The sequence below is a fragment of the Bufo bufo genome, chromosome 3, assembly GCF_905171765.1.
Source record: "Bufo bufo chromosome 3, aBufBuf1.1, whole genome shotgun sequence".
Lineage (NCBI taxonomy): Eukaryota > Metazoa > Chordata > Amphibia > Anura > Bufonidae > Bufo > Bufo bufo.
In genome coordinates this window covers 6,149,598-6,177,029 of record NC_053391.1, presented here as the reverse complement: position 1 = coordinate 6,177,029, position 27,432 = coordinate 6,149,598, and the positions used below count along the sequence as shown (strand labels likewise).

The 27,432-nt window shown below is 54.5% G+C and overlaps 1 protein-coding gene across 2 annotated transcripts in view; it reads left to right on the top strand.

Annotated features, from left to right (window-relative positions):
- GSK3B (glycogen synthase kinase 3 beta) overlaps positions 1-27,432 on the top strand; it is a 77,242-nt gene that overhangs the window by 16,702 nt on the left and 33,108 nt on the right. For both annotated transcript variants that reach the window (XM_040422829.1, XM_040422827.1), the window contains exons 2-4: positions 10,026-10,219; positions 22,452-22,535; positions 27,063-27,173. In XM_040422829.1, the coding sequence (XP_040278763.1) occupies positions 10,026-10,219; positions 22,452-22,535; positions 27,063-27,173 (389 nt within the window). The remainder of the gene's footprint in view (positions 1-10,025; positions 10,220-22,451; positions 22,536-27,062; positions 27,174-27,432) is intronic.

Below are 27,432 nucleotides of genomic sequence, written 5' to 3'. Positions count from 1 at the left end.
GGATACGCTGCTGGAGGAGGCCGCAGCTCTGGATACGCTGCTGGAGGAGGCCGCAGCTCTGGATACGCTGCTGGAGGAGGCCGCAGCTCTGGATACGCTGCTGGAGGAGGCCGCAGCTCTGGATACGCTGCTGGAGGAGGCCGCAGCTCTGGATACGCTGCTGGAGGAGGCCGCAGCTCTGGATACGCTGCTGGAGGAGGCCGCAGCTCTGGATACGCTGCTGGAGGAGGCCGCAGCTCTGGATACGCTGCTGGAGGAGGCCGCAGCTCTGGATACGCTGCTGGAGGAGGCCGCAGCTCTGGATACGCTGCTGGAGGAGGCCGCAGCTCTGGATACGCTGCTGGAGGAGGCCGCAGCTCTGGAGGAGGAGGCCGCAGCTCTGGATACGCTGCTGGAGGAGGAGGCCGCAGCTCTGGAGGAGGAGGCCGCAGCTCTGGAGGAGGAGGCCGCAGCTCTGGATACGCTGCTGGAGGAGACCGCAGCTCTGGATACGCTGCTGGAGGAGGCCGCAGCTCTGGATACGCTGCTGGAGGAGGCCGCAGCTCTGGATACGCTGTTGGAAGAGGAGGCCGCCGCTCTGGATACGCTGCTGAAGGAGGAGGCCGCCGCTCTGGATACGCTGCTGAAGGAGGAGGCCGCCGCTCTGGATACGCTGCTGAAGGAGGAGGCCGCCGCTCTGGATACGCTGCTGGAGGAGGCCGCAGCTCTGGATACGCTGCTGGAGGAGGCCGCAGCTCTGGATACGCTGCTGGAGGAGGCCGCAGCTCTGGATACGCTGCTGGAGGAGGCCGCAGCTCTGGATACGCTGCTGGAGGAGGCCGCAGCTCTGGATACGCTGCTGGAGGAGGCCGCAGCTCTGGATACGCTGCTGGAGGAGGCCGCAGCTCTGGATACGCTGCTGGAGGAGGCCGCAGCTCTGGATACGCTGCTGGAGGAGGCCGCAGCTCTGGAGGAGGAGGCCGCAGCTCTGGATACGCTGCTGGAGGAGGAGGCCGGAGCTCTGGAGGAGGAGGCCGGAGCTCTGGAGGAGGAGGCCGGAGCTCTGGAGGAGGAGGCCGGAGCTCTGGAGGAGGAGGCCGCAGCTCTGGATACGCTGCTGGAGGAGGCCGCAGCTCTGGATACGCTGCTGGAGGAGGCCGCAGCTCTGGATACGCTGCTGGAGGAGGCCGCAGCTCTGGATACGCTGCTGGAGGAGGCCGCAGCTCTGGATACGCTGCTGGAGGAGGCCGCAGCTCTGGATACGCTGCTGGAGGAGGCCGCAGCTCTGGATACGCTGCTGGAGGAGGCCGCAGCTCTGGATACGCTGCTGGAGGAGGCCGCAGCTCTGGAGGAGGAGGCCGCAGCTCTGGATACGCTGCTGGAGGAGGAGGCCGGAGCTCTGGAGGAGGAGGCCGGAGCTCTGGAGGAGGAGGCCGGAGCTCTGGAGGAGGAGGCCGGAGCTCTGGAGGAGGAGGCCGGAGCTCTGGAGGAGGAGGCCGCAGCTCTGGATACGCTGCTGGAGGAGGCCGCAGCTCTGGATACGCTGCTGGAGGAGGCCGCAGCTCTGGATACGCTGCTGGAGGAGGCCGCAGCTCTGGATACGCTGTTGGAAGAGGAGGCCGCCGCTCTGGATACGCTGCTGAAGGAGGAGGCCGCTCTGGATGCCCTGCCGGTGGAGGAGGAGGAGGAGGCCGCGGCTCTGGATGCCCTGCCGGTGGAGGAGGAGGAGGAGGCCGCGGCTCTGGATACGCTGCTGGAGGAGGAGGAGGCCGCCGCTCTGGATACGCTGCTGGAGGAGGAGGAGGCCGCCGCTCTGGATACGCTGCTGGAGGAGGAGGAGGCCGCAGCTCTGGATACGCTGCTGGAGGAGGCCGCAGCTCTGGATACGCTGCTGGAGGAGGAGGAGGCCGCAGCTCTGGATGCGCTGCCGGAGGAGGAGGAGGCCGCAGGGCTGCAGGCTGGATTGGTGCCTGATCACAGCTGGTGGACACAGGTCTGCACATGATGAGCTGCCGGAGGAATGTGACGTGTGGTGACCTCACTCCTTAGGATTCTATAACCCGTATTACACCTCGTCACTGAGTGATGAGTCAGGCGGATGATTGTGACATGTGCACCGGCGGGTGAGCGCTGGGGCGTACCGCTCTGCTGACTCCTGTCTCAGGTGACTTGGTCCTTACTGATGAGCTTTGAGTCATGTAAGGTTATAACTATGTAAAACGTGGAGACCTGTGCATGGTCCAGGTGGTCTCCGGTGCTGCAGGGTACATGCCAGGTCTCCAGGGGGCGCTCACACTGTGCAATTAGCCTGCAGTACAGTATTTGATCATACCTTTTTTGGGTGGCTCTTTGACGCAGGAGGTACTTTCCTTAGAAATGTTGAGAAACCCTGAGGAACGCTTTCATTAGATGCTACATCTGTTGTGCCTAAAATTATTGTGTGAATGTCATTTATTGCTCCCTGTTTTCGGCCAAGTCACTGGGGAGCTGGTGAAACCGTGTCCACCTGAGCGGAACTGTAAGCATAGTCTAGATCAGTAGTAAGGGGAAACAGTCAGCAAGCTTGACAGAAGATTTATCCTAGATCAAATGGGTGCACAGAGCCTGGTGCAAATACTCAAATCACTGGAGCAAGATCTGCAGGTACAGTGACTGAATAGTGAGTGCAGCTCTGGAGTATAATACAGGATGTAACTCAGGATCAGTACAGGATAAGTAATGTATGTACACAGTGACTGCATCAGCAGAATAGTGAGTGCAGCTCTGGAGTATAATACAGGATGTAACTCAGGATCAGTACAGGATAAGTAATGTATGTACACAGTGACTGCATCAGCAGAATAGTGAGTGCAGCTCTGGAGTATAATACAGGATGTAACTCAGGATCAGTACAGGATAAGTAATGTATGTACACAGTGACTGCACCAGCAGAATAGTGAGTGCAGCTCTGGAGTATAATACAGGATGTAACTCAGGATCAGTACAGGATAAGTAATGTATGTACACAGTGACTGCATCAGCAGAATAGTGAGTGCAGCTCTGGAGTATAATACAGGATGTAACTCAGGATCAGTACAGGATAAGTAATGTATGTACACAGTGACTGCATCAGCAGAATAGTGAGTGCAGCTCTGGAGTATAATACAGGATGTAACTCAGGATCAGTACAGGATAAGTAATGTATGTACACAGTGACTGCACCAGCAGAATAGTGAGTGCAGCTCTGGAGTATAATACAGGATGTAACTCAGGATAAGTAATGTATGTACACAGTGACTGCACCAGCAGAATAGTGAGCGCAGCTCTGGAGTATAATACAGAATGTAACTCAGGATCAGTACAGGATAAGTAATGTATGTACACAGTGACTGCACCAGCAGAATAGTGAGCGCAGCTCTGGAGTATAATACAGGATGTAACTCAGGATCAGTACAGGATAAGTAATGTATGTACACAGTGACTGCACCAGCAGAATAGTGAGTGCAGCTCTGGAGTATAATACAGAATGTAACTCAGGATCAGTACAGGATAAGTAATGTATGTACACAGTGACTGCACCAGCAGGATAGTGAGTGCAGCTCTGGAGTATAATACAGGATAAATAATACATTGATTGTCTAGGTTTGCAGCTTCCATTGCATGTTTAATCTGTAAGGTTGGGATTCTGTTGATCGTTTCCATGGTCTGCAGTTAGGGGGGTACAGATGTGTGGGGTCGCTCTGCACCCCTCTGTCTAGTGCTGTCTCCTCTTCTGCTCTTGATGAGTTTGACATTTGTCCTCCGGAGTCGTGACGCTGTTTGGCGCATTCTCTATTACCGCCATGTGTTGGAGCAGGGAGCGCTTTACTGCGTGTCACAAACAGCGCATGAGCAGAGGTGGAGTTCAGCAGACGCGAGGGCATTTGGACTCCATAATGGGGAGGTGAAAGCTTCTCACCTAAAGGCTGGTCACCCAGCACACCGGGGTATTGACTCCTTAGTACAGGGTGTGATGGTTTCATACCTGGGGGTCATTATTATTGGCAGTACCCTTTACCCCTCATGCTGATATAGCTTATAGTCCTGCTGAACCTCGTGCCTCTATCTGCCCATAGCAACCAGACTGTCTGACCAGGGATGGAGCCATACAGGGCCCACCATGAAATAAATGATGGCGCTTCCTTCTAGTCTGCTCTCAGTTTGTAGTCCTCCAGAACTCACCCATGAGCGCCAACGGAGGTAATCCGCAGATTTGTGCCCGGGCCAATGCTGTCTGCGCCCACCTCCGCAGGGCAGTGAGGCTCGTCTGATGCTATCCTGGTGTGGAGCTCATAAACGTCCTCTGGAAGGGTTAATGCCATCCTGAAAAGTCCTTCACTTCTTGTATGGAGGTGTCCACGGGGGCAGACCTTCTGTGGGGCTGCAGTGGCCCCCGTTACCTGCTATGGACCCACCATTAGATGAATAGGTCATGACCCGTCCTGCAGCTCTGCTCTTGCTGAGGCCGGCGCGCTGCATGGTTTTGTCCTGTGCCAGGCCCCGGAGGCATGTGTAGGGCAGCGGGCGCTGCAGCCGAGGCACAGACGGGTGACGCCTCGCTCGCCCTCCTGCACATTTGTCCATCAGAGGTTTTCTATTGGCCGCAGAGGTTGGACTCGTTTCTTGTGTGTGGTGCAGAGGTGGCGACTGCCGGGATGAAAAGCGTCACCTCTGCGGGGCCAGGGGCCACAGCAGGCTTTAGGTCAATGTGCTGGGCACCAGGCACCGCTCTCCCTGGCATTGTGACCAATGGTCATTTCTGGGTTTATTGTACGTTGTATACTGTGCTCGGCCATATTGCCCTTTGTGATGGAGGTCTATCGATCTGTTCAACATGGCCCTTTTAAAGCAGGAACAGAATGCTACAACTACAGTAAGGACTGACACAAGTCTTTACTGCCCGGGCCCTATTGCCGGATGAGTGAGTATTGGGGTGCAGGTGTGGCTGTAATTTTATAGGGCCAGTAACCCCTGATCCCTGTAACGTTATAATAGTGCTGGAGCGATATAAGCGGAGCGTCTCGGCCTTTCTAATCTGCAGCCCTATTCTGCAGGAGGGCGGTGTTCCTCGCTATTACATGCAGCGATCTCCTCCACAGTATAGGGCGCAGGGGTCGCTCGTCCCTATACTGACTAGTTGTTTGCCGGCAGCAGATCGTTATTACACACCACATTCTGCCGCCAGCAAACAAGGACTTTTTAATCTGTGAAAAGATTTGGTTTGCTGATGAACGAGCCGTCGGGTGATCGTCGGCAGTATTACACTGCCAGATGACCGCTAACGAGTGTTACTGCGAAGATCGGCAGATGTAATACACCCTTAAAATCACTGCTCACTTCAGTGAATGGAAACATCGCTTACAGTCAAACTGTAAGTGGCTCACACAGCTGCTGGGTCCGTTACAATGTATCAGTGCCGGTCTGAGCTCTTGGGAAGAGACACTTGTGTTCAGCTTGTAGTGATACATTGTAACGGACCCATCAGCTCTGTGAGCAGATCTGGTTAGGACTAAGAATCCCAGAGTTGATGATGGGTGTAGTTGTTAGTCTGTGCCATTCTCCCCTGGTTTCTGCAGGGAATCCCCCAAGACTGTGGCCCCCTGGGCTCCATGATTGAAGGTTGCAGTTTCCAGACTGTACCTGTGTGGCCCCAGGCATGTGACGTGGTCTCCTTAATGCGCCCCCCATGTCACCCTTCACCCACTGGTAATGAATCCATTATCGCAGTTAAATATTACCCGGTAATCTGCAGCTATAGCTCCGGGTTCAAGGATGTCAGAGCGGAGCCCTCGTATGTAGAGAGCGGTCAGATCGTGGCCCCCGTATATGTGGAGAAGGCTCAGATCGTGGCCCCCGTATATGTGGAGAAGGCTCAGATCGTGGCCCCCGTATATGTGGAGAAGGCTCAGATCGTGGCCCCCGTATATGTGGAGACGGCTCAGATCGTGGCCCCCGTATATGTGGAGAAGGCTCAGATCGTGGCCCCCGTATATGTGGAGAAGGCTCAGATCGTGGCCCCCGTATATGTGGAGAAGGCTCAGATCGTGGCCCCCGTATATGTGGAGAAGGCTCAGATCGTGGCCCCCGTATATGTGGAGACGGCTCGGAGCGCAGCCCCCGTCGTATATGTGGAGACGGCTCGGGGTGCGGCCCCCGTCGTATATAGAGAAGGGTCGGATCGTGGCCCCCGTATATGTGGAGACGGCTCAGAGCGCAGCCCCCGTCGTATATGTGGAGACTGCTCGGGGTGCGGCCCCCGTCGTATATAGAGAAGGGTCGGATCGTGGCCCCCGTATATGTGGAGACGGCTCGGGGTGCGGCCCCCGTCGTATATAGAGAAGGGTCGGATCGTGGCCCCCGTATATGTGGAGACTGCTCGGGGTGCGGCCCCCGTCGTATATAGAGAAGGGTCGGATCGTGGCCCCCGTATATGTGGAGACGGCTCGGGGTGCGGCCCCTGTCGTATATAGAGAAGGGTCGGTTCGTGGCCCCCGTATATGTGGAGACGGCTCGGGGTGCGGCCCCCGTCGTATATAGAGAAGGGTCGGATCGTGGCCCCCGTATATGTGGAGACGGCTCGGGGTGCGGCCCCCGTCGTATATAGAGAAGGGTCGGTTCGTGGCCCCCGTATATGTGGAGACGGCCTGGGCGCGGCCACCGTCGTTCTTGGGGAGACTGCTCGGAGCGCAGCCCCCGTCGTATATAGAAAAGGGTCGGATCGTGGCCCCCGTTTATGTGGAGACTGCTCAGAGTGTGGCCCCCGTCGTATATAGAGAAGGGTCGGATCGTGGCCCCCGTTTATGTGGAGACTGCTCGGGGCGCGGCCACCGTCGTTTATGTGGAGACGGGTCAGGGCGCGGCCCCCGTATATGTGGAGAGGGATCGGGGCGCGGCCCCCGTATATGTGGAGAGGGATCGGGGCGATCTCCCAGCATTCCCTGCTTGTTCAGTGTCTGCCTGCTGGGATGTGATCTGAGCTGTTGGGGGCTGTCACTCTGACATCGAGCTTACTGACGGTTTCCAGTGACCATTGCCGTGATTATCAGCAAGACATCTGTTGGTTTATGGCGACACTTGGGACATTGTCGGCCTCCAGCTCGGGAAGATGAATGAATAAAGTGCTTCTCCACCATCCAGTAATATTGCACCATCCGGCCACTTTATAATTTATTGTTGCAGCCGAGTCTTCATATCGGGCAGAAATATTCAGACAATGGGGCCCCTGTGAGTCTCATCGATTAATATATGGGGTCCAGCTTTGTACGCTGCTGATACAGATTTGATGTTGACCTGTGATGGCGGATCTGATGGGGTAGTAGTCCTGCTGCGGAGCCTCCTGCTCTCCTTCCTGTTTTCATTACACAGGACCAATGCGTGTTTGTCTCAGGAATGCGGCCTGACGGCAGACACTTTCTCCACTGCAGCCGGGTAAGATATGTCCAGGGACTTGTAAGACTCGCTGCAACTCATCCCACCGAAGTGCCTGCCTGGTGCCACCAGTGCCGCCACTGCTTTGTGTGTGCCCATCAGTACCACAGAGACGTGTCAGAGCCGTCATATCCCAGGAGCCTCTGGTCCCACATCACTGTACATCCATGTGCAGCCTCGGTATTTACCGGTATATACGCCCGGGTGGAGCCTCGGTATTTACCGGTGTATATATACGCCCGGGTGGAGCCTCGGTATTTACCGGTATATACGCCCGGGTGGAGCCTCGGTATTTACCGGTATATACGCCCGGGTGGAGCCTCGGTATTTACCGGTGTATATATACGCCCGGGTGGAGCCTCGGTATTTACCGGTATATACGCCCGGGTGGAGCCTCGGTATTTACCGGTATATACGCCCGGGTGGAGCCTCGGTATTTACCGGTGTATATATACGCCCGGGTGGAGCCTCGGTATTTACCGGTGTATATATACGCCCGGGTGCAGCCTCGGTATTTACCGGTGTATATACGCCCGGGTGCAGCCTCGGTATTTACCGGTGTATATACGCCCGGGTGCAGCCTCGGTATTTACCGGTGTATATACGCCCGGGTGCAGCCTCGGTATTTACCGGTGTATATACGCCCGGGTGCAGCCTCGGTATTTACCAGTGTATATACGCCCGGGTGCAGCCTCGGTATTTAACGGTATATACGCCCGGGTGCAGCGCCTGTATTTAATGGTATATACGCCCGGGTGCAGCGCCTGTATTTTCCGGTATATACGCCCGGGTGCAGCGCCTGTATTTTCCGGTATATACGCCCGGGTGCAGTGCCTGTATTTGCCGGTATATACGCCCGGGTGCAGCCTCTGTATTTACCGGTATGTTTTTGGATAGTAAATTCCCCCTACCCTGTTTTCTAGAACACACGTTGCACCCTCCCCTGCCCGGTGACGGGCACACGTTACACCCTTCCCTGCCCGGTGACGGGCACACGTTACACCCTTCCCTGCCCGGTGACGGGCACACGTTACACCCTTCCCTGCCCGGTGACGGGCACACGTTACACCCTTCCCTGCCCGGTGACGGGCACACGTTGCACCCTTCCCTGCCCGGTGACGGGCACACGTTGCACCCTTCCCTGCCCGGTGACGGGCACACGTTGCACCCTTCCCTGCCCGGTGACGGGCACACGTTGCACCCTTCCCTGCCCGGTGACGGGCACACGTTGCACCCTTCCCTGCCCGGTGACGGGCACACGTTGCACCCTTCCCTGCCCGGTGACGGGCACACGTTGCACCCTTCCCTGCCCGGTGACGGGCACACGTTGCACCCTTCCCTGCCCGGTGACGGGCACACGTTGCACCCTTCCCTGCCCGGTGACGGGCACACGTTGCACCCTTCCCTGCCCGGTGACGGGCACACGTTACACCCTTCCCTGCCCGGTGACGGGCACACGTTACACCCTTCCCTGCCCGGTGACGGGCACACGTTACACCCTTCCCTGCCCGGTGACGGGCACACGTTACACCCTTCCCTGCCCGGTGACCCTCCTCCATGTCATTCATGGGTAAAGGAGTTGTTAGATTCCAGCCTCAGGATGTAAAGAAGAATGCTCCTATTCACTGACAGCAAGCAGAGTCCGGTAATCTAGTGCTGTTGGTGATCTTTTGCGCCGCCCTTTACCTGCTGGTTTGCTGCGGGGTTCTCCTGCTTGCCTTCCTTCTGAGGAGCGGATTAGGTGGTGATGGCTGATCTTAGCCCCTCCGCTGGTAACCCTTTGTGCCCGCCGGCTATGCTCTTACATAACGCAGCTTCATGTCATTAGCGAGCTGACTTTGCAGTCGGTGTGGCGGTATTTTCCAGCCGCGCAGGGCAGACGAGGCTATTTATGGCTGAGCAAGGAACAGATCTGAGGCTAATCAGCACCAGACGGGGTAAGACCACGCAGCGGCAGAAGTCTGTGCTGCCCGCCTTACCCGGGCACACCGCCCTCCTCATCTGCCACCTCATTTACCATGGTCTCCACTAGTTCCTGAGCGTGACAACCAAGTAGTAACCAGTGCAGCCATATTGGTTGTCCTATTGCTTTTCCAGAATCTGACACTTTGATTTGGTCAGATGGGGTACAAGGGGCAGCACCCAGAGGTGTCAGGGGGTCACTGCTCCTTCATCTGCACCCAGGAGAGGGGTCCGACATCGGTTTACCCCCTCGCACGTGCCGAGCGGTGGATGCATATGTATGATAAGAGTAGTAGTTGTCGGCCAGCAGCTATTCAGACTGTGTCTGCGTTTTACGTTTCCATGCGGTGTTGTCACTTTATACGTCTTTTACATTATGCTCCGTTCACATCCAGAGCTGTAGTCCCAAGTTCTGCTGTTGTGTCTTCTGCTCCAGTCGCCTCCATTCTGATGGTTTACCTCTCGGGGGCTGTGTGATGGAGATGTAGTGTAGATGCTGAATGTCCTATAGTACAGGGGCCACACAACCCGCGTGACCTCATCAGACGCAGAACGCCGCCGCCGCAGCACGAGATGTTAGAATACATTTATTCCAGACGTTCATTTCTAACTTTGTGTTTTTTTTGTTTTTTTACCAGGAGACAAAGATGGCAGCAAAGTCACCACTGTGGTGGCCACCCCGGGTCAGGGTCCGGACCGGCAGCAGGAGGTCAGCTACACAGACACCAAGGTGATCGGCAATGGCTCCTTCGGTGTGGTCTATCAGGCCAAACTCTGCGACTCAGGGGAGCTCGTGGCCATTAAGAAGGTTCTGCAGGACAAGAGGTTCAAGGTGAGCGCGTTTGGCCGACATGTCGCGTGGACGGTTGTCAGACCTGTGGTTAAGGGTCCATTCACACATCCGTGTGTGTTTTGCGGATCCGCACATCGCCGGCACTAATAGAATATGCCTAATCTTGTCCGCAATTGCGGACCCGGAATAGGACATATTCTATTGTTTTCGGGAAAGGAATTGCGGACCCGGAAGTGCGTGTCCGCAATTCCATATCCGGGCAGCACATTGTGCTGCCCCATAGAAATGAATGGGTCCGCAATTCCGTTCCGCAAAATGCGGAACGAAATTGCGGACGTTTGAATGGACCCTAAGAGCGCAGTGACTCCGGCCGTCAGTGCCTCGTGCCCTTTACAGGTGAAATGGTAAAAGCCTTTTGCCTGTGAAGACCACACGGCCCAAACTGCAGCAGGACGATGGTTTTGCTGAGCGGTTTTTGATCACATGGCACTGACGGGTTTATTCACACATCGCGGGGGGGTCATTCTCCGCTGACTCCCGGTTTCTGGGTGTCCCGGGTGCCCTGTGTGGTGCCGTGCTGTGGGTGGCCGTCCTGCTGCTATTAATATGCCTGTTGTGCAATAGACGGCGTTTGATTTGTGACTTGCTTGAATTGGGTCCAGATCCTTCCCCTCCTCCTCCTCCTCCTCCTCCTCCTCCTCCTCCTTTGTAGCAGTGAAGGTCCTGTGCCAGGGATGCCAAGCCGCGGGTGAAGTGCTGCCGAGGGAGGACTGCTACCTGCTCAGCGGCTGATTGTTAACTCTCCCCCCACTCATGTTCAAGGCCATTTTGTTTCCCGGAGTTCTTTTTATGGCTGCAGAAGATAACTTGGGCCCATGTTGGATAAAGGTGCAGCCCCGTCCCCTCCACATGGCAAATAGAAGTACATACAGCCCCTACATCCCAGCTGCCATCTTCCTCCATGGCACCAGGGCTGGTTCCGTCACTGCCCAGTATGGGGGTTGTCGTGGCATGGATGCAGTGTAGAGATTGGGGCAGAAGAGCGGCGGGGCACCACCTTATGGTGTAGTATATATTCTGCGGGAGCAATGCCACCATCCATATTCTGAACCTGACCCTGGTGGGTCCCTGTGTAAATCTCAGCTTCTGCCCTATGGAGAGGATGTGTGTATATATCTGAGATTCATCGGAGGACGGTGATGGGACAGGTGGAATCGCACCCAACCTCGGGTTCTTATAGGTGAAGCACATTTACAACATGTTTCACCTGTAAAAACTGCAGCCCTATTGAAAAGCGTAGCGAATACGTATGCCGTAACTTCTACATGTGAATATGGCCTGAGGACTGTAGGGCAGAGTAGAGCGTCCAACCTCCTGGGAGTTGTAGTGTCACAGTGGCCGGAGTGCCAGAGGTTACTGACCCCAGCGAGGTGTCCAATACAAAGCCCCCGGTCCTTGAGAGGGATGTGGTCCTCTTCTTGACGCATAGACTGGCAGTGCGGGGGGGTTGCTGTACATAGACTGGCAGTGTGGGGGGTCTTATATATATCTATCTATCTATCTGCCTGCAGCGTTTTGCTGTCCGCTTGACGAAACTGAGGGGATTGGTGCAGGTGGCGGGGCTGGGGATCGGTGCAGGTAATTGGGCATGGGGATCGGTGCAGGTGGCGGGGCTGGGGATCGGTGCAGGTAATTGGGGCTGGGGATCGGTGCAGGTAATTGGGGCTGGGGATCGGTGCAGGTAATTGGGGCTGGGGATCGGTGCGGGGATGGGGATCGTGGGTCCTTACACTTCTGCTTTGTGTAGGCATTGATCACATTGCGATCGGTTTGCCGCCATTGATGGCGCTCCCGGTCCGTCTGGCTGCGGTGACGGCAGCGTCTGTTGCAGCAGGGGGTGAGGTGTGGAGCTAATGATGGAGCGGAGGCTGGGCTGAGGTCCGGGCAGCAGCTGGGCTCCGACACATTGTAGCAGGAGAACAGCTGTGAGGACAGACAAAGCCTCCCCCACCCCCACATCCCTCTCTCCGATCTGGAGCTGGGACAAAGGAATTCAGGTCACATGTCTGAGCGCACCTTAACCCTTCCTTACCCAGGCACCATCCAGTCATGTGACTGCTGCTGTGTCTGGCACTGAGGGGGTGCCCGCTCCTTGGTGCTGTAGGGGGGGGGGATCCTGCACTCGCTGCCTCGGCGGAGGGGCTGATAACAGGGAATAATGGCTGATATTCAACAAGGGGAGTCAGTGGGGAGCAATGGCGATACCTGCCCTCCAGACTCTAGTCCTGCTGATACAGCTGAGGGTCTGATACAGCGTATCAGTTTAGATATAGTACTGTGGATTGCCTACACTGAAACACTGTTACAACGTTTCCTTTGTGTGTGCAGGACTAGGTCAGGGACGGTTCCCTACATGTAACTGTACAGTATATGGCGGTGGTGCTGTGTGATTGAGGTGTATGGAGTTAGGGGCACAGCAGGGGGCGCCATTTATAGCCCCTGTGAGCACAGACGCCCCTTCATCAGTGAGGTCTTCAGGACCCCCCAATATCCACCTACTCCTGATCCACAACTTATGTATCGACCTCGCTGTAAAATGACTGAGCTCCGTGTGGAGAGTGGAGGTCCGGGCTGTGGTGCTGCCGCTTGGTCGTTTTATCTGAAGCATGGTATTGAGGGCAGGCATCCGTGAAAATGAGGCCCTAAGCTACATGGATGTTCTGTGTGTCCTTTAGAGGTACCCTCACTGCGGGGTTATTACATGTTCTCTGGCGGTATCCTCGCTGCGGGGTTATTACATGTTCTCTGGCGGTATCCTCGCTGCGGGGTTATTACATGTTCTCTGGCGGTACCCTCGCTGCGGGGTTATTGCATGTTCTCTGGCGGTATCCTCGCTGCGGGGTTATTGCATGTTCTCTGGCGGTATCCTCGCTGCGGGGTTATTGCATGTTCTCTGGCGGTATCCTCGCTGCGGGGTTATTGCATGTTCTCTGGCGGTATCCTCGCTGCGGGGTTATTGCATGTTCTCTGGCGGTATCCTCGCTGCGGGGTTATTGCATGTTCTCTGGCGGTATCCTCGCTGCGGGGTTATTGCATGTTCTCTGGCGGTATCCTCGCTGCGGGGTTATTGCATGTTCTCTGGCGGTATCCTCGCTGCGGGGTTATTGCATGTTCTCTGGCGGTATCCTCGCTGCGGGGTTATTGCATGTTCTCTGGCGGTATCCTCGCTGCGGGGTTATTGCATGTTCTCTGGCGGTATCCTCGCTGCGGGGTTATTGCATGTTCTATGGCGGTATCCTCGCTGCGGGGTTATTGCATGTTCTCTGGCGGTATCCTCGCTGCGGGGTTATTTCTGTATGTGTGTGTGTTGTAGGTCATGTATGGGTTGTTTTTTGGCAGGAGAAGACCTCGTCTGTACAGGGGCTGCTCTGGGGTCTGGGGCAGATGTTATTTCTACTCCATGTTCCCTGGCTTTCTGTGCAGGTGAGTCGGGGTGGGCTGCAGGGTCACGGGGGCTTCCTCCCCTCCAGGAATAGATTACACTTCAAAGCAGCCAGGAAACGGCCCTCCCCTGATTGTCCTAAAGTGCAGCCATAAATCACGTGTCCGCTCTGCAACACGCCATGTCCTCCAGAGTGCAGCAGAGGTAGCGGAGGATACAGAGGAGCTAGCGGAGGCCTCAGGGGTGAGGGAGGGATACAGAGGAGCTAGTGGAGACCTCGGGACGGGGGGGGATACAGAGGAGCTAGTGGAGGTCTTGGACAGGGGGGATACAGAGGAGGTAGTGGAGGATGTCGGGATGGGGATACATAGGAGGTAGTGGAGGATCTCAGGATGGGGTACAGAGGTGGTAGTGGAACATCTCAGGACGGGGGATACAGAGGAGGTAGTGGAGGATCTCAGGATGGGGATACAGAGGAGGTAGTGGAGGATCTCGGGATGGGGATACAGAGGAGGTAGTGGAGGATCTCGGGATGGGGATACAGAGGAGGTAGTGGAGGATCTCGGGATGGGGTACAGAGGAGGTAGTGGAGGATCTCGGGATGGGGTACAGAGGAGGTAGTGGAGGATCTCGGGATGGGGTACAGAGGAGGTAGTGGAGGATCTCGGGATGGGGTACAGAGGAGGTAGTGGAGGATCTCGGGGTGGGGTACAGAGGAGGTAGTGGAGGATCTCGGGATGGGGTACAGAGGAGGTAGTGGAGGATCTCGGGATGGGGTACAGAGGAGGTAGTGGAGGATCTCGGGATGGGGTACAGAGGAGGTAGTGGAGGATCTCGGGATGGGGATACAGAGGAAGTAGTGGATCTCGGGATGGGGATACAGAGGAAGTAGTGGAGCTCTTAGGATGGGGGGATACAGAGGAGGTAGTGGAGGTCTCTGGGTGGGGTACAGAGGAGGTAGTGGAGGTCTCTGGGTGGGGTACAGAGGAGGTAGTGGAGGTCTCTGGGTGGGGTACAGAGGAGGTAGTGGAGGCCTCGGGGTCGGGTACAGAGGAGGTAGTGGAGGCCTCGGGGTGGGGTACAGAGGAGGTAGTGGAGGCCTCGGGGTGGGGTACAGAGGAGGTAGTGGAGGCCTCGGGGTGGGGTACAGAGGAGGTAGTGGAGGTCTCTGGGTGGGGTACAGAGGAGGTAGTGGAGGTCTCTGGGTGGGGTACAGAGGAGGTAGTGGAGGTCTCTGGGTGGGGTACAGAGGAGGTAGTGCAGGCCTCTGGGTGGGGTACAGAGGAGGTAGTGGAGGCCTCTGGGTGGGGTACAGAGGAGGTAGTGGAGGCCTCGGGGGGGGGGGGTACAGAGGGGGTAGTGGAGGCCTCGGGGTGGGGTACAGAGGAGGTAGTGGAGGCCTCGGGGTGGGGTACAGAGGAGGTAGTGGAGGTCTCTGGGTGGGGTACAGAGGAGGTAGTGGAGGTCTCTGTGTGGGGTACAGAGGAGGTAGTGGAGGTCTCGGGGTGGGGTACAGTGGAGGTCTCTGGGTGGGGTACAGAGGAGGTAGTGGAGGTCTCTGGGTGGGGTACAGAGGAGGTAGTGGAGGTCTCTGGGTGGGGTACAGAGGAGGTAGTGGAGGCCTCGGGGTGGGGTACAGAGGAGGTAGTGGAGGTCTCGGGGTGGGGTACAGAGGAGGTAGTGGAGGTCTCTGGGTGGGGTACAGAGGAGGTAGTGGAGGTCTCTGGGTGGGGTACAGAGGAGGTAGTGGAGGTCTCTGGGTGGGGTACAGAGGAGGTAGTGGAGGCCTCGGGGTGGGGTACAGAGGAGGTAGTGGAGGTCTCGGGGTGGGGTACAGAGGAGGTAGTGGAGGTCTCTGGGTGGGGTACAGAGGAGGTAGTGGAGGTCTCGGGGTGGGGTACAGAGGAGGTAGTGGAGGTCTCGGGGTGGGGTACAGAGGAGGTAGTGGAGGTCTCTGGGTGGGGTACAGAGGAGGTAGTGGAGGTCTCTGGGTGGGGTACAGAGGAGGTAGTGGAGGTCTCGGGGTGGGGTACAGTGGAGGTCTCTGGGTGGGGTACAGAGGAGGTAGTGGAGGTCTCTGGGTGGGGTACTGAGGGTGTACGTTGCAGAGTTACCCTCTGCCGGTGGTGCTGCCCTCCGCTGGGCCTTTGTATTTTTTGCTGTTACCCTTTATTACACCAGTAACTCTCCGCTCTCTGGGCGTGACCTGTGTGGTGCCCCCTTCCGTGGCCTCCGTGCTACTACTCCCGCTCTGTGTGGTTCTCATTATCAGCTGCGAGGTGTCAGAGGTGAGGACTCTCCGTCCGCCATGATGTGCCCTTCACTCGGGGACCTTAGATTGGGAGCCCCATTGGGGACAGTGCGCGATATCTCAGCGCTATACAAGTGCGTAAAATAAGAAGAACAATGCCCATCATTCTGTGTAGACGCGTCGGCGGAGCCGCGAGCGGACCTTCTATTCATGGCGGTTTCTGTTTTGAGGTTGGTTTAACACCTTAAGGACCAGGCCATTTTTAGCAAATCTGACCAGTGTCACTTTATGTGGTGATAACTTTATAACGCATTTACTTATCCCGGCCGTTCTGAGACTGTTTTCTCGTCACATATTGTACTTCATGACTGTGCTAAAATTGAGTCCTAAAAAATTATTTATAAAAAAAAAGCCAAATTTACAAAAAATTTAGAGAAATTGGAAAATTTCAATTTTTCTCTATTATAATAAATAGTAATTACTTTACATTCACCATATTCTACTTCATGTTTGGATCATTTTGTGAATGCCATTTTATTTTTTGCGGACGTTAGAAGCCTAAGGCTCCATTCACACGTCCGCAATTTCGTTCCGCATTTTGCGGAACGGAATCGCGGACCCATTCCTTTCTAAGGGGCCCCGTCTCCGGTAATGCGGACCTGCACTTCCGGGTCCGCATTTCCGTTCCCGAAAAAAATAGAACATGTCCACAATTGCGGACAAGAATAGGCATATTCTATTAGTGCCGGCGATGTGCGGTCTGAAAAATGCGGAACGCACATTGCCGTGTCAGTGTTTTGTGCATCCGCAAAACACGCTACGGACGTGTGAATGGAGCTTTAGAAGCAAATCTTGAAATTTTTCAGAAAATTTCCAAAACCCACTTTTTAGGGACCAGTTCAGGTCTGAAGTCACTTTGTGAGGCTTACATAATAGAAACCACCCAAAAATTACACTTTTAGAAACTACTAGGGGTGCACCGAAATTCCGGCAGCCGAAAATATCGGCCGAAAATGCATCTAATCCACTTCGGCCGATATTGTTACATATCGACCGAAAATATGGGGTGTGGCATTTGTCACCCACCATCTGCGGGCGGGCGCCGGGCGGGCGGTTTACTTTGTCACTGCATCTTTATTTTACCTTACAATCGTGAGGCTCCAGTAAGAACTCTGCAGGCAGAGCGGAGGGCGGCGTAACGTCACTTACTCACGTGACGCGCCTGCTCCGCCTCCTTCATTCATAAAGTGGGCGGAGCAGGTGCGTCACGTGAGTAAGTGACGTTACGCCGCCCTCCGCTCTGCCTGCAGAGTTCTTACTGGAGCGTCACGATTGTAAGGTAAAATAAAGATGCAGTGAGTGATGCTGTGAGCAGCAGGGCCGGGGCTGTTATGGGTAGGGGGATCGGTCTATGGCACTGCTATGGGGAGGGGGGATCTGTGCACTGTTATGGGGAAAGGGATCGGTGCACTGTTATGGGGAAAGGGATCGGTGCACTGTTATGGGGAGGGGGGATCTGTGCACTGTTATGGGGAGGGGGGATCTGTGCACTGTTATGGGGAGGGGGGATCTGTGCACTGTTATGGGGAAAGGGATCTGTGCACTGTTATGGGGAAAGGGATCTGTGCACTGTTATGCCCATAACAGTGCACATATCCCCTTTCCATAACAGTGCACAGATCCCCCTCTCCATAACAGCGCCACCCACAGATCCCCCTCTCCATAACAGCGCCACCCACAGATCCCCCTCTCCATAACAGCGCCACCCACAGATCCCCCTCTCCATAACAGCGCCACCCACAGATCCCCCTCTCCATAACAGCGCCACCCACAGATCCCCCTCTCCATAACAGCGCCACCCACAGATCCCCCTCTCCATAACAGCGCCACCCACAGATCCCCCTCTCCATAACAGCGCCACCCACAGATCCCCCTCTCCATAACAGCGCCACCCACAGATCCCCCTCTCCATAACAGCGCCACCCACAGATCCCCCTCTCCATAACAGCGCCACCCACAGATCCCCCTCTCCATAACAGCGCCACCCACAGATCCCCCTCTCCATAACAGCGCCACCCACAGATCCCCCTCTCCATAACAGCGCCACCCACAGATTACCCTCTCCATAACAGCGCCACCCACAGATCCCCCTCTCCATAACAGCGCCACCCACAGATCCCCCTCTCCATAGCGCCACCCACAGATCCCCCTCTCCATAGCGCCACCCACAGATCCCCCTCTCCATAACAGCGCTACCCACAGATCCCCCTCTCCATAACAGAGCCACCCACAGATCCCCCTCTCCATAACAGCGCCACCCACAGATCCCCCTCTCCATAACAGCGCCACCCACAGATCCCCCTCTCCATAACAGCGCCACCCACAGATCCCCCTCTCCATAATAGCGCCACCCACAGATCCCCCTCTCCATAACAGCGCCACCCACAGATCCCCCTCTCCATAACAGCGCCACCCACAGATCCCCCTCTCCATAACAGCGCCACCCACAGATCCCCCTCTCCATAACAGCGCCACCCACAGATCCCCCTCTCCATAACAGCGCCACCCACAGATCCCCCTCTCCATAACAGCGCCACCCACAGATCCCCCTCTCCATAACAGCGCCACCCACAGATCCCCCTCTCCATAACAGCGCCACCCACAGATCCCCCTCTCCATAACAGCGCCACCCACAGATCCCCCTCTCCATAACAGCGCCACCCACAGATCCCCCTCTCCATAACAGCGCCACCCACAGATCCCCCTCTCCATAACAGCGCCACCCACAGATCCCCCTCTCCATAACAGCGCCACCCACAGATCCCCCTCTCCATAACAGCGCCACCCACAGATCCCCCTCTCCATAACAGCGCCACCCACAGATCCCCCTCTCCATAACAGCGCCACCCACAGATCACCCTCTCCATAACAGCGCCACCCACAGATCCCCCTCTCCATAACAGCGCCACCCACAGATCCCCCTCTCCATAACAGCGCCACCCACAGATCCCCCTCTCCATAACAGCGCCACCCACAGATCCCCCTCTCCATAACAGCGCCACCCACAGATCCCCCTCTCCATAACAGCGCCACCCACAGATCCCCCTCTCCATAACAGCGCCACCCACAGATCCCCCTCTCCATAACAGCGCCACCCACAGATCCCCCTCTCCATAACAGCGCCACCCACAGATCCCCCTCTCCATAACAGCGCCACCCACAGATCCCCCTCTCCATAACAGCGCCACCCACAGATCCCCCTCTCCATAACAGCGCCACCCACAGATCCCCCTCTCCATAACAGCGCCACCCACAGATTACCCTCTCCATAACAGCGCCACCCACAGATCCCCCTCTCCATAACAGCGCCACCCACAGATCCCCCTCTCCATAGCGCCACCCACAGATCCCCCTCTCCATAGCGCCACCCACAGATCCCCCTCTCCATAACAGCGCTACCCACAGATCCCCCTCTCCATAACAGAGCCACCCACAGATCCCCCTCTCCATAACAGCGCCACCCACAGATCCCCCTCTCCATAACAGCGCCACCCACAGATCCCCCTCTCCATAACAGCGCCACCCACAGATCCCCCTCTCCATAATAGCGCCACCCACAGATCCCCCTCTCCATAACAGCGCCACCCACAGATCCCCCTCTCCATAACAGCGCCACCCACAGATCCCCCTCTCCATAACAGCGCCACCCACAGATCCCCCTCTCCATAACAGCGCCACCCACAGATCCCCCTCTCCATAACAGCGCCACCCACAGATCCCCCTCTCCATAACAGCGCCACCCACAGATCCCCCTCTCCATAACAGCGCCACCCACAGATCCCCCTCTCCATAACAGCGCCACCCACAGATCCCCCTCTCCATAACAGCGCCACCCACAGATCCCCCTCTCCATAACAGCGCCACCCACAGATCCCCCTCTCCATAACAGCGCCACCCACAGATCCCCCTCTCCATAACAGCGCCACCCACAGATCCCCCTCTCCATAACAGCGCCACCCACAGATCCCCCTCTCCATAACAGCGCCACCCACAGATCCCCCTCTCCATAACAGCGCCACCCACAGATCCCCCTCTCCATAACAGCGCCACCCACAGATCCCCCTCTCCATAACAGCGCCACCCACAGATCACCCTCTCCATAACAGCGCCACCCACAGATCCCCCTCTCCATAACAGCGCCACCCACAGATCCCCCTCTCCATAACAGCGCCACCCACAGATCCCCCTCTCCATAACAGCGCCACCCACAGATCCCCCTCTCCATAACAGCGCCACCCACAGATCCCCCTCTCCATAACAGCGCCACCCACAGATCCCCCTCTCCATAATAGCGCCACCCACAGATCCCCCTCTCCATAACAGAGCCACCCACAGATCCCCCTCTCCATAATAGCGCCACCCACAGATCCCCCTCTCCATAACAGCGCCACCCACAGATCCCCCTCTCCATAACAGCGCCACCCACAGATCCCCCTCTCCATAACAGCGCCACCCACAGATCCCCCTCTCCATAACAGCGCCACCCACAGATCACCCTCTCCATAACAGCGCCACCCACAGATCCCCCTCTCCATAACAGCGCCACCCACAGATCCCCCTCTCCATAACAGCGCCACCCACAGATCCCCCTCTCCATAACAGCGCCACCCACAGATCCCCCTCTCCATAACAGCGCCACCCACAGATCCCCCTCTCCATAATAGCGCCACCCACAGATCCCCCTCTCCATAACAGAGCCACCCACAGATCCCCCTCTCCATAATAGCGCCACCCACAGATCCCCCTCTCCATAACAGCGCCACCCACAGATGAATTTCATTCATGAAAAAGAATTATTAATAAAATCATTAAAAAAAAAGTATTTTAAAAGTATTTGGGCAAAAAGGCGGTTTCGGTTTTCGGTCAAGGGCATCCTGAATTTTCGGTTTCGGACCAGAATTTTCATTTCGGTGCACCCCTAGAAACTACACCCCTCAAGGTATTCAAAACTTTCTTAACCCTTTAGGTGTTCCACAAGAATTTATGGAAAATAGAGATGAAATTTCAGAATTTAACTTTTTTGGCAGATTTTCCATTTTAATCCATTTTTTTTCCACTAATAAAGCAAAACTCAATATTTATGGCCCTGATTCTGCAGTTTACAGAAACACCCCACATGCGATCATAAACTGCTGTACGGGCACACGGCAGGGCGCAGAAGGAAAGGAACGCCATATGGTTTTTGGAGGGCAGATTTCGCTGGGATAATTTTAAGCTGCCATGTCACATTTGAAGCCCCCCTGATGCACCCCTAGAGTAGAAACTCCAAAAATGACCCCATTTAAGAAACTACGGGATAGGGTGGAAGTTTTGTTGGTACTATTTTAGGGTACATATGATTTTTGGTTGCTCTATATTACACTTTTTGGGAGGTAAGGTAACAAAATAGCTGTTTTGGCACAGTTTTTATTTTTTGTTTACAGTTTTCATCTTACAGGTTAGATCATGTGGTATTTTTATAGAGCAGGTTGTTACGGACGCGACAATACCAAATATGACTATATCCGAAAGCCATAGTGGGTTCTTTTTTTGTTTTTTGGCGACTGTCTTATGTAGGGTCTAATTTTTTTCGCTATGAGATGACGTTTTGGTACTATTTTGGGGTGCGTATGACTTTTTGATCGCTTGCTATTACACTTTTTGTAATGTTAGGTGACCGCAGGACCAGAATGCTCGTTCCTGCCATTTAGGATGAGCATTCTCGTCCTGGGTCGTTAAGGAGTTAAGGTCCTATCATCGTTTTCAAATTAAAATGAAACCGGTTATGTTAAAACCTAAAAATGTGTTCATAGTTATAAAGGGGATAAATAGTAAGTGATGGAGAATCCCTCGAAGATCTAGATAATCCCGCTCCACAGGCCCGCCCCGGCCAGATGATGGGAGGGTGCACACAGGCCGCACAGTGGAGGATGGGGGGAGTGTCGGGGAGGAGAATAGGAGTAGTGTTCACTGACCGCTGGATGCTGGTAGAATAAAGGACCTGTGATGACATCATCGCCATGTGACCAGTTCCATCCATATGTTTCTGACATCATCACAGGTCCTTTATCCTACCAGCATCCAGGAGGTCTTATTGTGGCGATGCCTCAGAGTCCAGACACTGCTTTATGCCTGTATTAATGTGAGGCACATGGAGGTAATATTTTGGTACCTCTATGTGCCTCACATTAAGGGGTTATCTGGGACTTGATGGGGTTAATGTGGGGTATTTTTTGCCTGCAGGCTGGGCTCCTGACCACCAGTCAGCAGATGGCAGGGTGCTGGAGTCCTCTCCTCATTGCCCAGGGGCACTCGCCCATCTGTGACCTTTTGGGGGTCGCCGTGGACCGTTCTGGAAGTGGCCATATTGGTTGTGGCTTTCCCACACTACTGAATGGTAGAGAAGATTTACCGTTCAGGATGGCGACCACCACTGTCTACCCTTCTCCACTTTTCAGATGAGGGTTTGTTGTACTCTTCTCCTGACACATTGTAACGCTTCACTGATGATGATGTTTTTTGTTTTTTTTTAATTTCAGAACCGAGAACTGCAGATAATGAGGAAGCTGGACCACTGCAACATCGTGCGGCTGCGCTACTTCTTCTACTCCAGCGGAGAGAAGGTGAGGGCTGTTATGGATGTGTTGGGTATTATGGGATACAGTGAGTATTATGGGAAGTATGTGGGATGTGTTGGGTATTATGGGATGCTGGTGGGATGTGACAGGTATTATGGGATGTATATCTGACTTCGGATCCCAGTTTTAAAATGGTTTTCAAGTTTTATAATTGAAGTCCGAAGTTATTCAACAAAGTCTCTCGAGACTTCGGACATAACGAATTTCACCTCCCCGAAGCCCATACATTTTAGTGCTGTATAGACTGGTTTCCGTACAGCATTCAAACAAAGTTTTGAATGAAGCGGCTTTGGATCTCTGATCTGTGCCCTGCCTCGCTCAACACAGGAGGTGGGACGCAGCTCTACTGCCGGCCACTACCAAACATACAGGAGAAGGCAGCACTACTCACCTCCTATATCCAGTGACTTCTCCTGTCATGTAGACCTTCTCTTTCCCCTTCTCCTCCGTTTGACCCAGACAGTCATGACATGTTACACAGAGACGTTAGATTTCTCAATTTTTCCATCAACCTCCCCATCCTGGTGTCCCCACAGTGTCACCCTGCTGCCACCCCCAGTACTGTGCCCACTGTGCTCCCCAATGCCCCCAAATACTATACTGCTGACAAAATAGTGACCCCAGTAGAAATAGTGTCCCTGTAATGCCCCAGAAACAATAATAAAACCCTCCATTGTGCTCCCAGTAATGGTGCCTGTATGCCAGTGTCAGAACCTGGATGGTTTTGTGTCTCAGGGCTGATAATTAGTTTTCCAGGTGAGCCCAATTAAAGGGACTAAGGGTAATTTCACACTTGCTGCAGATCCGACGGATCCGTCAAATCGTATGCAAACTGATGGCATTTGTCAGACGGATCAGAATACTGATCCGTCTGACAATTGCATTGGAATCCATGGGGATATAACTGATCAGTTCTTTTCCCGTATTGAGCCCCTAGGATGGAACTCGATGCCGGAAAAGAATAACGCTAGTGTGAAAGTAGCCTTAGGCCTCTTGCACACGATCGTTGTGCATCCGTTCCGTGCATTGGGGACCGCAATTTCAACTTGAATGGGTCAGTGATCCGTCCGCACCACAAATTTTTTTTTTTCTTCTCGTGAATGGCATTGGGGGACACAGCACCGTGGGTACATGCCCAGCTGACACTAGAAAAGTAAAGTGTTGGCTCCACCCAGATGGCTATAGCCTCAGCACGGACACGAAACTCACCCGTTGGTACTAAAGCAGTAGGAGCACCAAAATCCAGAGCGAAGAATGAAGCCAACATGTCCTAAACCAGAAAGAGGACCATTATCGAAGAGTCCCGTGAAGCTTGAACGAAGAAAAAAACAACAAGGGTGGGATCTGTGTCCCCCAATGCATCCAACGAGAAAAGAATTTTACGGTAAGTTCAAAAATCCATATTTTTTTTTGCGGTGCGGAGGCACGGACAGAAACGGAAGCACTCCGTAATGCTTCTGTGGGGTTCCGTTCCGTGCCTCCGTTCTGCATCTCCGTGATCGCTGAGCCATTCAAGTGAATGGGTCCGCATCCGTGATGCGGAGTGCACTCGGGCCGGTGCCCGTGTATTGCAGACCCGCTGTATGCGGGCCGCAATACACGGGCACACAATGGTCGTGTGCAAGAGGCCTTAAGAAGGACGTTCCACATTATTAAGCAGGCCACAGGCTTCCAGCAATATAGGAAAAGTGTCAAATAGTGCAATGCCTTGGACAAGGTATGAAATCATTTGGATATTTCCCGAAAACGTAAGCGTGATCATCACACTGTGAAGAGATTGCGGCTGGAGCCTCTGGAGTCTGCGAACCTAAAGGTGTACGATCCTCCAGAGGTGTGCAACCCTGCGTGTTCCAGATGGATGGATGGAGTAGTGGATGGTTGGTGGAAGGCCACCATGTCCCAACAAGGCTGCAACGTCAGCAAGGAAGTGGCGGAGTCATGGGGAGAGAGCCCATAGGTCCCTTTAGGGTCCCTGAAGGTGCGAAAATTACCGCAGCAAAGTATGTAGAGTTTCTGAATGACCACTGTCTTCCATGATACAAAAAGAAGAACCTGAAGCAAATTCCTCTTCATGCTGACAGTGCCCCATCTCAGGCTCCACAGAAGACCTCCGAGTCATGGGCTGCTATGGGCGTAGATGGAGAGAAGCTCATGATGTGGCCACCATCCTCCCCTGACCTCAACCCTATGGAAAACCTATGGAGTCTCCTCGAGCAAAAGATCTATGAGGTGGGAGGCAGTGGACATCTGGGAGGCTATTCTGAGATCCTGCAAAGAAACTCTCCAAAATCTCAATGGATGCGAGAATAGTGAAGGTGACATCAGAGGAGGCGTCCTACGTGGACATGTAACTTGGCCTGATAAGGTGTTTGGGATTGAAATAGCTTCTGATTTCACTAAATGTGATCGCCCAGCGCTGCGAGTCCAACCAGTGACCACTTTCAGCTCTTTACAACCTATAAAAGGTTTGGAAACTCTGTTGTGCAGAATAATTTGGAACAGCGCATTTCGAGTCTTTTTAAAAATATCCTGTTCTCATTGGGAGGTTTGTTAAAAAAAAAATGTTTGTCTTGAAAATTATCGACCATTTAGGGAAATCAGAGAAAAATATCATTTGCATAATAATTTGGAACATGTGTAGTGTCTGCAGACATAATGTCCTGTAATAGAAATGGATAAATGCCATTATAGTGCCCCCAGTATTATTAATGTCCCCTGTAGTGCCCCCAGTAATAAATCCTGCTATAGTGTCCCAGTATTAAAATGCCTCCAGTAATACCCAATATAGTACCCACATATTGAAAAAATCCCCCAGTAATGCCCCCTATAGGGCCTCGGTAATAAAACTCCCCAGTGCCTCCAGTAATGATCCTTATTCCCTTAGAGTGCCCCAATAATGCTGCTAATTATATCCCCCACAGTGCTCCTCCGGTAGCAGTGTCTCCCCTTCGGTGGCAGTGTTCCCCACTGTCCACCCCCCCCCACACCCCTCTTTGGTGGCAATCATGTCCTTTACACTCATAACGCTCCTCGTTGACTCTTGGCTCCTGTCAGTGGCACTCGGGGGTAGGGGTGGGCGATATGGCCTAAAATCTATATTGCAATATAATTTTAAGATGTGCGATATATATCACTATATATTGTTTTCTATATTTGGGAGGCGGGGGGTGTTTAAACCTTTTTTTACTTTTTATTTAATAACTATTAGCCTCCTTAAGGGCTAGAACCTTTGTCCTATTCACCCTGATAGAGCTCTATTAGGGTGAATAGGACTTTACACTCTCCCTGCTGCCCTGTGCTTTTTGCACACAACAGCAGGAAGCTGACCATGGCAGCCAGCCTCTCATGTGCCCCCCAGCCTCTCATCCGCCCCCAGACTCTCATGTGCCCCCCAGCCTCTGATCCGCCCCCCCAGCCTCTCCCTCTTATCAGCCCCATTTGCTAACTCAAACCCACCCCCCCTCCTTCCCCAGTATTAATCATTGGTGGCAGTGGCCACAGGGTCCCCCCCCCCCCCCATAATTGGTGGCAGTGGGCAGTTCCGATCGGAGTCCCAGCAGTGTAATGCTGGGACTCCGATCGGTTACCATGGCAGCCAGGACGCTACTGAAGTCCTGGCTGCCATGGTATGTTAGTGAGCAGCATTATACTCACGTGCGCCGTGGCCGACGGGCGCTCCTTCTTATAGGTCTGTGCGCGCATTGCTAATGCTATAAGCATTAGCAATGCGCCGCACAGACAGAAGGAGCGACCGGCGGCCACGGTGCACGTGAGTATAATGCTGCTCACTAACATACCATGGCAGCCAGGACTTCAGTAGCGTCCTGGCTGCCATGGTAACCGGTTGGAGCCCCAGCATTACACTGCTGGGACTCCGATCGGAACTGCCCACTGACACCAATGCAGAGACTGAAGAACATTCCCGGCACCCGACCTCTGACAGGACGCTGTGATCCGCGCGATTAACCCCTCAACTGAGGGGTTACATGCGGCAGATCGCAGCGTGCAGTCATAGGGGCCGGGATATGTCCGGCACATAAATGCTACGTTGGTATTCAGGCATTCATTGGTGGCGCAGGGGCCACAGTCCCTCCCCTCCTCCTCCTACTCTGTTCTTATTAGTGGCCAGCGGCAGCCGCGCACAGTGGGGAGGGAGGGACTCCCTCCTTCTCCACTGTGCCGACTCAGGAGAACATGGTGCGCGCCGAGAGCGCGATCATTCACTACCGCTCCGTGGGCATATCGCGGTCATATCGTGGCACAAATTATATATCGCACATTGCCTATCGCCCACCCCTACTAGGGGGTCAGCGGTCTTCCTTCTGGAGGGGCGGTAATTTGCATCCTTTTTCCCATTGCCTGTGAGACTCAGTATGACGGCTCTGCTAGGAGCCAGTGCCTTCCAGTATAGTATTCCAGATCTGCACTGGGAGTAAGCCCCAGATTACCAGCCTGTCTGGATTATCAGCACTTGTTTTTTTCTATATAACGGTTTCTTTCTTCTTTTTCTAGAAAGATGAGGTCTACCTGAATCTGGTGCTGGACTACGTTCCGGAGACGGTGTACAGAGTGGCCAGACATTACAGCCGAGCCAAGCAAGCCCTCCCCATAATTTACGTCAAGGTGATGTATACGGGCACACCGATGCCATAGTGCCACTCACTGAGTTAGTAAACTTACGGGGGTGTTGCAGGAATTCCATATTGATGATTTATCCTTGGGACAGGTCATTGATGTCAGATTGGTGGGGTTCCTACACCTGGTACCCCTGCACTGCAGAGGGCCCGGTATGCTGTGTAGAAGCCACGAGCTGCAGTATCCGCCGCGGACGGAGCCCTGCGCCTCCAGCTCTGCACCCTGTGTAGTGTCCGGAGACAGTGAT